The 14594-nt window shown below is 44.1% G+C and overlaps 1 protein-coding gene and 1 long non-coding RNA gene across 2 annotated transcripts in view; one reads left to right on the top strand and one right to left on the bottom strand.

Annotated features, from left to right (window-relative positions):
- LOC146260661 (interleukin-1 receptor accessory protein-like 1) overlaps nucleotides 1-14594 on the bottom strand; it is a 149924-nt gene that overhangs the window by 134805 nt on the left and 525 nt on the right. Inside the window, exon 2 of the mRNA XM_084668460.1 lies at nucleotides 14322-14419. Within this exon, the coding sequence (XP_084524586.1) occupies nucleotides 14322-14419 (98 nt within the window). The remainder of the gene's footprint in view (nucleotides 1-14321; nucleotides 14420-14594) is intronic.
- On the top strand, nucleotides 1739-3138 carry LOC146260662 (uncharacterized). The gene is made up of 3 exons (XR_014724703.1): nucleotides 1739-1886; nucleotides 2037-2143; nucleotides 2775-3138. It is a non-coding gene; the product is annotated as an uncharacterized LOC146260662 (long non-coding RNA).

Here is a 14594-nt window from a genome sequence, read left to right as displayed (position 1 = left end):
GTCAATAGATAGCACGGTAATTTGAAATATTCACGTGCAAATTAGGTGATATTTAACTATGAAGGAACTTAATTTAACAATGTAGCATAGAACCTCATGGCAAACAAAAATAACTTCTTCACCTACTAACTTCTGACAGGCAGTTTACCCATATTGTTTGGCTCTAATGAGGAAAAATGATTCAGAATTCATTATTAATCCTGTTTTTTTATTTTTCTCTCTCTCCCTGCAAATGATTCCACCAACCCAAATGCTTAACAGAAACCAGAGGAAAAAAAATATCTTGACTTTCAGTTTCCACGGTAACTGGCAGACAACGAAATCGATGACATCTCACGATCGCCCACTTCCTTAGCACTAAAAACACACTACACAAAATTCGACAAATCTAATTTCTCCAATTGCAGACTCAAGCTTTCCACAGCGTTGAACAGTCATCTGTGTGTCATTTCTTACATTCATCATGTGCTTTTCCAAAACTTTGAGCATTTGAAAGGTGAAAGGGTACAAAAAAAGAGAGATCATGTGTAAATGAATACGAGGTGAGAGAGAAATCAAGACAAAGAGAAAATAAAAGATATAGAAAGAGAGATAGAAAAAGAATGAATACATCATGAATATGGAAAAGGTCGAAAAAAAATTCAGACTGCATTCCCAACCTTACACATGAGACCAGTTAAGGGTTTGGAAGGTGAAAGGGGATATCGAAGAGAAAAAACCCTGCATCCTTCTGAAACACTCAGGCTATCTTGTTAAGGCTTTTGTCTAATGGCCTCTCTCATTCTCTCCCCGAGACTTTAATTAACGTAGACGTGTACCCAGACATTGCTAGGCTGGAACTCTGAGCAAGACCACTCAGTGTCACCTTGTTACCCGTGTAACAGCTTCAGACCAGGTCCCGGAGACGGAGGAGAGGGGGGGGGGGGATATCTAGAGATGTTTTTCTCCTGGCCGAACGCAGACAGAGCCTGATGGTCACTAACAAGCTCGAGAACATCCACATACCACAGCTAAACAAAAATCACTCAGAAGAAGGACGGAAGACAAACGGCAGAGCAGAAGATCGCAACGGGAAACAACAACTGCCGTTCTCTGAATTCAGATGTGTGCTTCATCAGGGTCTGTTTTATTTGGGAACGGGGAGGGGGGGGGGGGGGGATTTCTATTCCAGAAAGGCGCCCCAAGCAGTCATCAGGAGATGAGTGTGGTAGCTGTCAGGGCCGTCTTTAAGCACACTCAAGTGGTGCCACCATCGGAGGCCCAGGAGGAAGGCAGTGGCAGCGCAGTGTGTCAAAGGGCTGGAGAGTCAGGCGTGAGAGTGAGAAGCGAGGCAGGCCTCTACATCCTGTCAACCCAATTAGGCTTCCCCTGAATGCAGCGACTTGATTCTGTAGCTTGGAAACAGGTCAGGGACCATGAAAACGAGTATGCCTTAAGCCCAACAGACCGTCTGCGTGAATGACAGGAGACTAAAGCTTTTATTAAAAGGGCCCTACTTTATTAATTCGGGTACGAGTATGGATGTGTATTGAGGACACAACATGATGTCTGAGATGGGAGTTATGGTTTTGAATCATCAATGCATATTCTGTGATTTTCTTTGACCTTTAGAAAAATGAGCAACAAAGTAATTACTGTATTGTAATTTTTGAGGGGTTTATTTCAAAAGGTGAAGCCTCTTATGACCAACAACAGCGGAATCATTTTCAAAAAAGGCAAAAAAAAAATACAGAACAGAAAAAAAAAACAATCACACTAGCTGTCCTTTAACAAGCTACCATTTTCCTGTGAAGGTCATCCCCAAAACCAATCCATCCTGCTGTACATGATATATATGAGCTAATTCAATTTTACAGAGATGAATTGGCCACTTGGAACTGGCAGAGGTAAGTTTGATTTGCGGCCCAATCGTTTAATCAAGCGTTAATTTGTTTGTTCAAGCCAATTAATTGGGGGGTTAGGTTTAACAGATTTCAGTGTTTTATCCCACAGTAAATAGTTGCTTTGGTTAAGCTAGTCTTATTGTGTGTCAACAGGGGTCTATTGTATTTTGATGCTTTGCAGTCTGAGCTGGGGACCTTTGATTGAATAATCCCTCACATATTGTCACATCACAGGGCTCTGAAGTCAGGGGCTCAAAGAGGTACAGATGTTGGCTGTCTTGGTCTTTTGCCCAAAAGGAGTTACAGGGATGAGGGGTGTGTGTGGGTGTGTTTGAGTCTGTGTGTGTCTGTGTGTGTTATTCTGTGTGTAAACCGCATTACAATAGAACAAACCTTCAGACCAGTTTAATTCCTATTTTAGAACCTACCTCCAACTCCTGTTACTGAACGAGGTTGAGTGCTTTCCACTGTACGATACAATGATAACTCTCGTAATCAAAAGCTAAATATATCACGATAATTATGTTTTTTTTTAAACCAACCTGACCTCCTGGAATATAATCATCGATGCACTTTCTAACCAAAAAACCCCAAAAAACCTTTCTAAACAAATTGACCATGTTAATATTACTGTTGTCAAGTGCATGGGCAGGATCTTTAGAGTGTAAGGTCAGAGGCCTGTTCAAACACTCATTGAGAACGGTTTACCCAGGCACACACAAGCGAGCACACACACACACACACACACACACACACACACACACACACACACACACACACACACACACACAGTCCGGGGTAATGAAACAAACATGCACTGAGGCAGTCCAGAGTAAGTGAGCCTTAAATTAATGTATTAACTGAACACACTCCCCCCTCTGCCCTGTGTAGGGCTAAACACGGGTTACACCATGCACTGCAGATCCTCTCATCCTCCCAGCATCACCAGAGAGCCCAAGGAAGAGGGAGAAATCAGGTCATTGAAATCACTCACATTATAAATGCTGACATCAATGTTTTGTATGTATGTATGTATACACTCAGCACACATTTTGCCACATGTGAAATCTTTCTTGATCCTTTTCTCCCTGAACTCAAACAAATCTTTAGATTTGCTTCCCATGATGCATTTCAAATGGTTCTGCCGTTCAAACCACTTGTTTCTAACACGCCCTGTGAATATGCAGATGGTTCAAACACTGCCCTCTCATCATTCTAGAACCTTCCTTGGGGACACCAACTAGAACCAAGATATATAAACTATCTAATCTCATGGGCTTGGTCTCTGTCTCTCTGTCTCTCTCTCTCTCACACACACACACACACACACTCAGGTGGTATACTACTGTATGTAGCTGTGTTGTTAGATATTTTATAAGATATACATGTACATCTCATTATTCAGGATGAAAGTAGAACGTATGGATGTGAGATGACACTTCCATGCTAAGGAGCATGAGAAATGCAAGCAGATATACCTTATTCTGTTTGATGTATGGGAGTCATGGTAATCGCTCATTGATGTCTGCCAAGCAACCTCATAAAGAAAAAGTACAAGTGCTCCATGATTAAAAGGACATCCTGCTATTCTGGACACAGCCTGTTCAATCATGTGACCAGCTGAACACAGCCTGTTCAATCATGTGACCAGCTGAACACAGCCTGTTCAATCATGTGACCAGCTGGACACAGCCTGTTCAATCATGTGACCTGATCATACCTTTCTTAAGTGAGGTAAAACATTTGTATTCCCTTACCGGAAAGAAAAAGTCAGAGCCCAACCCTGAAGAAAATTGAGAAACAAAGCCAGCCTTTACGTGTTTGAAGCTTGCATTGCACAGTGTGTGCTGTTCTAAGTTGGAAGCAGAGAAGGGGGGGGAGCTTGGAATGATTTTGAAAAGAAATAAAGATGTGAATGATTTTGAATCCCCTTCCTGGTACATGTAGTTAACGCCAAATAGAACCCCTCCCTCCCCCCCCCCCCCCCCCAAGGCTAATCTGTAATTTGCATACGAAAAGACATGAAAGACGTACACAGAAACGTAAGCCTCCGCCGTTCCTGGTCTCCTCAAGACCTGCCTCTCTGCACAGCAAAGAGGTGGAGAGATGACAGAGAGAGAGGAGAGAGGAGGGAGGAGGAAGACGAGAGAAGGGGAGAGAGAGGAGAGAGAGAGAGAAGGGAGAAGGGAGAGGAGGGAGACAGAGGAGAGAGGAGGGAGAGGAGGGAGAGGAGTGAAAGGAGGGAGAGAGAGAGAGGAGGGAGAGGAGGGAGAGAGAGGAGAGACACTCCAGTCTATTTCACATCTTCATCATTATCGTCATCATCTTCAACATTTTCAAAATCCTCCACTGCCCCAGTGGTATTGGAGGTTGTTGTTTTTGCCTCCAGCATTAAAAACAAGGCTGTTAAATTGAATTGTGTCTGTTTTAATTACAGGGCTTGACTGGTTGGAATTATGCTTTGTATCTAGTAGTTGACAGACTCAAAAGTACTGTTACAGATCTTCGCCATGATATATTCTTCGTGAAGATGCATGCTTTGAAAAAGTGGCCCCTATGCAGCTGATATATGTTAAGAAATGCCAGATTTGTGTATCGAATATGACAAGGTAGGGTAGGGGTTTGGTTATCGAATGTGACAAGGTAGGGTAGGGGTTTGGTTATGGGCAAATGAAAGAACGTAATGATGGAACGTAAATTATCACTATCTGCACTCTAATAAATTGTCTTGGCAGGGAGGGAAATGTAGAGGGTCAGCACCCTTGTAAATAAGGTGTAAATCATCCAGCAGAGAGATCGTATCTGTGTTACCTCTCCATCATCTGATTGTCGACAAGAACAGGAAATGATGTTGTCTCTTCCGGGCCGATCATCAGGCCGTCTGTTGGGCCAATCGAGCGCTTCCAAAAGCAACTTGGGCCAATCGAGCGCTTCCAAAAGCAACTTGGGCCAATCGAGCGCTTCCAAATCAGACACTCTGAGAGACGCCGCAGTAGCATCGCTGTAATTTAGATTTATGGACATCGAGCTTTTTTGACGATCTTATGCTAAGATACTGTCATGCTTTTGTTGTGTTTCTCTCAGAGGAGGACTGGTAGTGTAGGGGATCACATGCAGAGCAGAAGAGGCATCATAGGGCTGGATCGGACGCAGGGATCTACTGAGAGTTCAGGAGCAAAGCATTGTGGGATGCCCCCCTTCAGGCCCCTTAGCCGGGGTCGAGGAATGGAGATGGGATGTATTATAGCCACCCACCAAACTTCCACTGTCCATGCAGATCCTCCAACACACACACACACAGCCACACACACACACACACACACACCACACTCATTATAGTCCAAGACAATAAAGACATGGTAGCAAAATTAGAACATCAAGTGGCGAGCTGAACATCCCTCTTAACATAAGTCCCTTTCCTCTGACAATCTCCACTTTCCTCCAACCATGATCTTGAGGCACAGCACACAATCTCCACTTTCCTCCAACCATGATCTTGAGGCACAGCACACAATCTCCACTTTCCTCCAACCATGATCTTGAGGCACAGCACACAATATTTGTCATCCGTTCCTTCTACTATGGATTGTCTCCAACTAAATGAGACCAGTTTTTTTTTTTTTTTCTCTACTGCATCAAATTCCTCTGGTCCTGACCCTTTTACAGGCGATAAGTAATGGATTATAAATGTCGCTGGTGTCGTGTGCCAGGTGCACTGGCGAAGCTTCCGCAGGTTCTCTGTCACGCCGAGGGGAAGAGCACGAGTCCTTTGCACCTTTTATTTATGTTTTGCACATTAACGGAATCTAATCTTTTTAAAAGACCACGGAGGACCATAAAAATACGTTTCATAGCTGTTTCACAATCTGCCGATGGGAACTTTCACTCTAATTCACGTTTACAGAGACGTAATGTTCTGCCACTCTGTGTCATATAAACAAGGAAATAGATGATTGACACTTCCTGTAAAGTATAGACCCCCTCCTCCCCAACACACACACACACACTCACACACACACACACACACACACACACACACACTCACACACACACAGGGTCTGAGGGACTTGTTCCATGACAGTGAACACAGGAACCTTGCTCCAGTCCTCTGCGCTGTGATTGGTTGATAAACGAGACCAGAGGGAGAAGCCTTGGAATTGACAGTGGAACTTAATTAATATGTAGAATTTATTGATTACGGCACTGCAGGGAAATCATCTCACATCTTCAGCCATTTTGGATGGTGGCAAATCGTAAATAGGGTGCCGTAAATATCTCATATGTGTGGCCAGATGAAATGCAAGACAATAAACATGGGAGGGAAATATGTGATGGAGCATGTGTATGAATCAAGTGAAATTGAAATACTTGGCTTAATGCCAGAGACTGGCACAAAAGCCCTTTAAATGTCTGTGAGAATATTTAAATGTAGAACAAAGTCAAGAAGAAGACAGAAAACGTCTATATTTGAAATAAGGCTTTCCTCCTTTAAGCCAGTCTTTTTCCCTCTCAAAAATACTTTGGGAGCCGCAAATCGTTCTTGAAGGGGTTTTATGAAAAGGGGAAATACCAGGTAATTTCCTTTTAATTCTAAAACACCGTGAAGGAATTAGTACTGAATGGGAACCGTCTATATAGGCTGACCAGGATGCCTTGGTGAGAAGGCCCAGTCTCTCCACCATCCAGTCCAGAGAATAGACTCCCTGGAGCTCATCCAGGAATCTTGCAGCCCGTCAGTCCAGCGCTCCCCAACAAAGAGACACTCCTCAACGAGCAAGTTTACATCCTCTCCCAGTTCCAGGGAGAAAGAAACACAAAAGGCTCCTTCAAATTGGCAAGGGGAACCCCTCTCTCTTCACCCAATAAAGATTCCTTCTGCCTCCTACTGTTCGGTGCGGACCGATTCTAGCTCCTTCAGCCGCGGCTAAGAACCCAGAAAAGGCACGCAATAAAGAGAACAAGGACTGCACTGTTTGAAGGCGGTGGTGGAACGCGGATACCGCAAACAGGGGACCAACACAGACTGAGAGGATGTTTTCAAACCCTTCCAAAGGGGGTCTTGAATGAGGCCACATGCCGCGACGCTGACGGAGGCTAAGATGGACAGCTTGTCAGCTGCCACGGCGAAGCACTTCCGCCGTCCCTCACAACACCGTGTTCTGGGGGCCACCAACATTAACATTTAGTCATTTAGCAGACGCTCTTATCCAGAGCGACTTACAGTAAGTCCAGGGACATTCCCCCCCCCCCCCGAAGGCAAGTAGGGTGAAGTGCCTTGCCCAAGGACAGAACAACATTTGGCACGGCGGGGAATCGATCCGGCTACCTTCTGATTACTAGCCCGACTCCCTCACCGCTCAGCCATCTGACTCCCAACACAGGCAGAAGCGCACATTGTTCAGTTGGTAACGGCAACATCGGTGAGAACAGGACTGAGTGCATTTGCACGGACATCCCAAAACTAAACCAATGTGTTTGAATATTTCTCCCTGTGCCATCACGTTAGAGGTACTATACCATGCCATGCTACACTATAACTGTACTGCTCTTTACATGGAATCCTACACAGAATTGGGAACATAATACATGGAGTATTTTCTAACATAGTCTACCATATCAAACTGTAGCTATCTGAGTGACCGGGCCACCACACGGTTCCCTCCCCAAAGGTGCGGGGACAACAGGAAGAGAGGACTCCATGAGTCTCCATGAAGAGTCTCTCTGGTGGAAACTATTCCACTGGTCTATTGTCTCTGTTTTTAGATTGACTACCTCATTTAAAAAACAATCTCTCAATTTTCCCCCAAGACAGGCATTTCAAGCAGCAAGAGTAGAGGCTTTATCCAGGACTCGAGTTTACTCTAGATTGTTGTTATGGTGACAAGCACTGCAGATGAAAGATTGTGCATAGCTGTTAGCTTGGTATGAGAGGGAAGAAAATATCGCCCTCTTGTTTCTAGTGGCATTAACAAACTTCATAGTCTTGCTCATTTCTAAATGGTCAAACGAGGACTTATAACACTTTACAGTTCGATACAATGCTTTGTGGTTCGATACAGTGCTTTGTGGTTGATAAAGCAAACGTTTCGCCGCAATTGTTCCTCTAATGTAGCTCTTTCAGAATGCACTGGGAAAGAGTAAGACAGGTGGATCTCCTGACACTATTAAAATGACACATTTGGAGAAAAGCTAATAGATGGCAGCGTGACTGTGGTTATCGTGTGAGCTGCAACCCATCAGGGTTGTTTGAGAGTGACTCACGCTGTTCTACACAATGTTTCTACGGTCTATACAGATCTGAATGAAGAAACTATGCGACTTCTTATTCACACTAAAGCTATCAATCGTGGCTTCTCTCAAGAAGATACAATCTCACCTGGGACAGGAACTCAGCAACACACAGCCAAGTCACAAATCAATAATAAACCAATGTTCTCTTTGGTGTTCAGCATGAAAGACATCCGGTGAAAGAACACATGATGAATCTTGATTCTGGTGATCAAATTGTCAGCCCTGAAGATGGTGGAAAGCTATTATCAATGTGTGTGTCAGTGTTGCACTGCAAAATAAAAACAGTATTCACCGGTTAGTGAAGTTTCACTTGAGGGAGAGAACGTTTCTGTGTGTGTTTGTGAGTGAGGAGAGAGAGAGAGGAGAGAGAGGAGAGAGAGGAGAGAGAGAGGAGAGGATTAATAGTGCAGCACAGGCCCCAGGGTTAAAACATGATATTTCAGGGACACTGTCCCCTCCCAGCTTGAAGCGATTCTGCATAGTGCTCTGACTGCAGGTTCATTTCCCCCAGAGACTTGGCTTTGTGTGAGCTAGTCAGTCAGGGAGACAACGATCATTTCTGGGGCCATTACAGTTTATGAGTGATTGCCTTATCCATACGACTACGTTCTTCTACCCTTCACATTCCTTGAACACTGTTCTGGATTTCCTTTAATTAGGCTGAGAAGATGACTACATCATCCTACTTCTCTGTGTGCGAATCCTTCTCTCTCTCTCTGCCAAAACCTCATTATCAAAACAAATATAATCCTCAAAATGGGCTACAAATACCGTCTGCATAAGGTAGTCTGCGTGCACACACATTTTAGAGGGAGCCTCAAATTCTCTCTATTCCAAGTTTTTTTGCCTCGTTTATCGTGGATTAAAAATATAAAGAGACTAAATGAAAGTGAGCGTTCCGTCTCAAGTGTCACACTTTTCAGTAGACCACAGGAGGGTCTGCTTCCTCTCCATTCACTGCAGTCTACGCTCTGAGTCCCCAAGGAAAAGGTTAGTGACCCACTGTTCCCTGTGAATTGGTCAATGATGGTCTCCACAGAGGCCTGTGATCACGTGGGAAGCACTTGTCAAAAGGAACCAGTGCAGATGATGTGTCTGACGAGGTGAACTCACGACACAAAGTGTGGGTGGCTTTGTCAAGAAAGAAACCAACTTCAGGAAGTGTAATTGGCTGAAATTCTCGTTTTTGTTTCTATACTATTAGTAGAACGTTTGAGCAGTTCGGGACAATCTCAAGATCGCACTATATCACAGTGAGAGCAGAAGACAAATCTGTACATTTGTAGAAAATACTTGAAATTGGACATAATTAATTTCTTGATACTCGTTAACTTGTACAGTTCCACATTTATGGACTGTCTCTTCCAAGTGCACAGAACATCCCTGTAGAGCATTTTGCCCAGTGGTGTTGTTGTGACACTCTACAGTCCAGGAAACAGGCCCTAGAGGGAATGACTCCGTCATAAATCCACTGATTGATCGCCATTTTGCTGCAGTAGAGAACCAGGGCATCTTTCTCCAACCCCCTGACCACAGATCCATACTAACCTCGGTTTGTGGACATCCGTATATGGCAGAGTGTTCAGTGGCTCCGTGCGGAGCACCACAGGAGAGGAAAACATAATCCAAGTGGCCGACTATTTCATTTCCAATAACACGCGTGTGATCAATCTCTCACTCTCTGGGAAACAACCAAATATCCAGGGGTGATCTTTTACCATTTGGGAGTGTGGGAGTATTGACTGTGTGTGTGTGTGTGTGTGTGTGTGTGTGTGTGTGTGACGATCTGCAAGCCCTACTAACAGCTGGATTTCAGTTATTGTTCCGAATGATCGGTATTAATTAATTATAATCATTAACATGATCAGAGCTGTCTGCTAAAAGGCATCAAGATGGATGCAAATCAATATTCTAATCAAATCAAGACTCAAACATGCTAGGAAATCTAAACCGTGAAAAGGGGTAAAGGAACCTTGCACAGTATATCACATTGATCCTGTTCTATAACGATTTATAGTTTGTAACTTTTTGTTCATGCTGACCTACAGGCGAGGACGGTAACTTGCGCATAGTGATCCTTTCTCTTTAAGATGCCTCTGTCATTCTCAGGCTACTGTAGGAAAGAATGGGCAGTTCCTCCTGTATCTCAAACTCTGCAGGGGAAGAAAAAAAAGAATCTGCCCTTGTCACTGCTGACAGTTCACTGCCATAGTTAACATCCTATAATATCAATTACAAAGTCAAGTGCTGGGCTGTAATTGAATTTGTGGGGTACGCAGACGTCCCTTGTTAAGAATCACTGTCTTCTCCAATTAAGGGCCCTCTATTATTGGTGAAGCTAGAAGTAGCCCCATTTGGGTCAGTGAAGAATCCACTTTTAACTGATGTATTAATCTTGACATCCTCCCTGACTCAAGTGTGTTGTGTGACGACTGTAAATGTACTGGACTGTCAATGTGTCCTTGGGCTGGTGCATCCTGGAAGAAGGAGAGAGAGAAAATCTGGCATACCATGAAATGTAGCAGGGCCGAGTGGTGCTCAGTAAATACTGGAGGCAAGAAGGATGGAAAGCCCGCTCCTGTTTGGAGATTTCTCTAATAGGGTCCAAGGCCTTGTTGCTGTGAGTTTGTTTTATTTGCAGCTTCGCTCCATCACAAGTGACACAACCCAGACTTAAAACCATCCCTAATAGCTAGCATTCCCAGTGGTGACATTCTTCACTTTACAGCTCTGCGATGATTTCTAAGTGAAACACGTTGCATGGCGGAAATCTCCCACGTACGAGAGGGAAGACTCAGGGGCGATTCTTATGACATCTCAGGCTGCAGAAATATACATCATAATCATTAGCAGGCTTTCACAGACAGGTCTAATTTATATTTTTTAACTTGTCAACATCTGTCGCGTTAGAATAGGAATCACCAGATGTCTCCCTCACCAGGGGGAAAGATGGGAACGGGCTGACAGATTTGTCTCGATCAATGTCAGGGGATTTAGCGAGGAATCCGTAACTGTCATAAGTATTTACTGGGGGGGATGTTGTGTGTGGTGTTGCTAAGTAACGACGGTGAATGAATCTCATAGAGGCTGTGTTGAATTGTGTAATTAGAATTAGGGTTGACAACAGGATAACTCTGCTGACTGTTCAGTCAACTCTTGTAGAAGTCGATGGAGAAACACCCTGGTATTAGAGCTTCCTTAGGTAGCCTATGGTTTCTTTTGATGATGACAGATTATTATAGCTTTGTCGTCTTCATAGCTACGTGCACACATGCACAGGTAAGTATTGTAATATCTGCAAGTAAAATGCTGAAAGCTAAAAGTGTTTACTGGCTCTAAGCTTGGTCCAAAAGTCTCATTCAAAAGATGTGGTTCACCTCAACATACTGAAGTTGTATTATTTTTCTCCCAAGGCTGTTTCACAAAGCCTCTGCAACCTCCGATGTACAGAAGCACAATCTTCCAGACCAATCACAGATGAGCCGTATCATTCCCTGAGCAGTATCCGTGTGAGGCTGAATAAGGGGCCAAGAGCAACCAACAACAATACGAAAGATACAGACGCTGACCATCACCCGGAATGAAATACCGAGAGCAGTACCGGAAGAACCCAATGAAAAGATTCACTCCTGAACGTGATGTGCTGCATTAAGCATAAACACATAATTGCACTGTTCAGTCAACCGTTCAGTCAACATCAGCATTCTGACAAACAAAAGGGGGAATTCATAAAGGACGACCGCGGAGGAGTAATTCCCTGTACGTACAGAATACTCTGTCGAGGGTTAGTTGCGTGAACGACAGATTTGCTGTAATGCGAAGCTTGCTCGTCTGATGTCCTTGTAGATGAAAAAGGTCTAAAAAAAAACACATCACCTATACGGATGTACAATTAGGCCTTGAGAGAGAGAGAGGGAGAGAGGGAGAGAGAGGACACTGTAAATGTAACACTAGAGAAAACTACAGAAACCAAAATTCAAAGAATCATTCCTCGTGGCATAGTTAGTCATTTATCTACCTCTACAAACCCCAAAAACCTTTTAATTCCACATAATACCTACAAAATCGAATATTTTTGTTACCATAGCACCTTTGGGCTTCCACAGAAGCACGCCACTCATGTGACAGGCTGTGAGGTCTTCTATTGGCTCTCTATCAGGGACAGAACAGGAAGCAAATGTTCTGTCTCTGAACCCCACCCCCAGGCAGACGATCATGTGACACACCCAGAGGGCAGTCTTCAGGGAGCCACACATGAACACCACACCTCCTCATCCTCACAGCTGAGCAGCTGCTCCTGATATGCAAACAGCAGCAGGTGTTTAAAAAAAAAAGAAGAAAAAAAATGAAAAGAAAAAGATTTCACAAAATATGATGATTGCTTTGAGATTGCCTCCCTAACACACTGTTTGTTCTACAGCTTTCATTGGCGGTGCGCTCAAGAACCCATTCAGGACTTCGTACAGTATCAACTGACAATGATGTTTACTCTTCTCCGACTCCATTGCAAGTCCACTTGTCTTTCAGACTCCTAACATCTCCTCGCAGCAACATCCGCGCTCGCTGGTATTCTTATCTTCCACCTGTGCCACTTCAAATCCCCCCCACACACACACACACTCACTCCCCTCTCATGCCACCTATAATATGTTTGCCCTGTGCCCCTCGTGAACATGGCAGAATGCAGCCCTCCTGCTGGTTCAGATTAGTGTTGATGAAGGTTCCAGAAGAGACTGGTTCTCTGAGATAGAGAAAGAGAGAGAGACGGAGAGAGAAAGAGACACAGAAAGAAAGAGAGACACAGAGAGAGAGAGACACAGAGAGAGAGATACAGAGAGAGAGAAAGACACAGAGAGAGAGAGAGAGAGAGAGAGAGAGAGAGAGAGAGAGAGAGAGAGAGAGAGACAGAGAGAGAGAGAGAAAGAGAGAGACACAGAGAGAGAGAGACACACAGAGAGAGACAGAGAGAGAGAGACACAGAGAGAGAGACACAGAGAGAGAGAGACACAGAGAGAGAGAGACACACAGAGAGAGAGAGGGAGCAAGGAAAGAGGGCCATCTGGCGCCACGGTTTGCTAGGAAAGATGGAGTCTCTCTCTCCTTCTGCTGTGCCCTTGTTGTTTGAGCTTGTTTTTGTGAGTGTGCTGGTAGCATTGCTGAAACAGTGACCAATGTCACACAGAGATCCTCAAAGGAGTTGTGTGTTTTAGAAGTCTCTCTGTTTGAGAAGGGATTTCCGAGAGGAACAACGACAGCGTGCAATATTATGTCGAGCTCCTCCTGTCCCGTGAATCATCAAGGTCTTCAGAGGCATTCTGACCAAACACCCCCACAATCAGGAAGACAATTTCAGGGCTCTAATTTCAGGGCCGTTAAAGAGGAGCAGCGCCTCTCCGGGCTAACATGGTCGAAATAAAAAGCCTTTGAGCCTGAATATAATAGACACTGGGGTTGAAATGGGATTGCCAACTGCTTCAGTCCTCTGTCCTCTGGAGAGACAACTAGAGAACAAGGAGGACTGAGAACCGTCAAACGCCAGCTCAAATAGACTCCCAAAGGTGACGTTAGTCCTCTGACTAACAAGAGCAACATGGAGAATCGGACTTCCACACAACTGGTGGGCCAAGGCCATTCTCAAGACAAAAGAGCAAGATAATGAGAAAACACTGGTTGCAGTATAGCCCGCCTAGCCCAAAAAACCTGGCAAATCAATAGATCTGTGAGATGCTGTGATTATGAGTCAGACCTTTGTGTTATTGTTACAACCCATTAGTAAAAAGAGAGGTAACTTTAGAAGAATAGGTACTTTTTTTCATACACTTTCAAAATATGTTTATTTAGCAGAGAGTCATTACTACTACACTGTACTGCATGTAGTACCTCTGTGTAATCCAGCTTTGTCCCAGTGTGACTGTACAGTACACAGCTCAATGGAGAGCCAGTGATTCTGTCAAAGAATGGTAGGCACCAACAAGGCTTACTCTCACCACTATTGATTAATCTGAATCAATTCTGGTCTACACTGTTGCAGATGTTTCTTCATCATTCATTTCAAGGTATCTGAATGGTATTCGACCGCTTGAGAGCTGTGAATACTGTCAGCACACACAATATATTAGACAGTCACAGACATTTACACAAACTTACCTGAACCCCTCTTAGATACCACTTTCAAACATCGGACGACAGTGGCGTACAGCAAGATCTGGAGAGGGATGGGAGATTTCATTTTCACCAGTCCCGACCTGCAGTCGTCAGAGAGAAGTAGAGAAGAGTTAGATACACAAACGAAAACACTGCGTTACGTTATTCTCATGGTTGGTTACGACCAAACCAACCGACTTAATGTTAATTTAGAAAAAAAATCACACGTGTCCACATTCACAACTTGTTCAGTCACAGCTAACTAAACAATCACAC

This window comes from Hypomesus nipponensis, chromosome 12 (assembly GCF_054491055.1).
Source record: "Hypomesus nipponensis isolate SF chromosome 12, ASM5449105v1, whole genome shotgun sequence".
Lineage (NCBI taxonomy): Eukaryota > Metazoa > Chordata > Actinopteri > Osmeriformes > Osmeridae > Hypomesus > Hypomesus nipponensis.
This window is presented reverse-complemented; position numbering and strand designations above follow the sequence as displayed.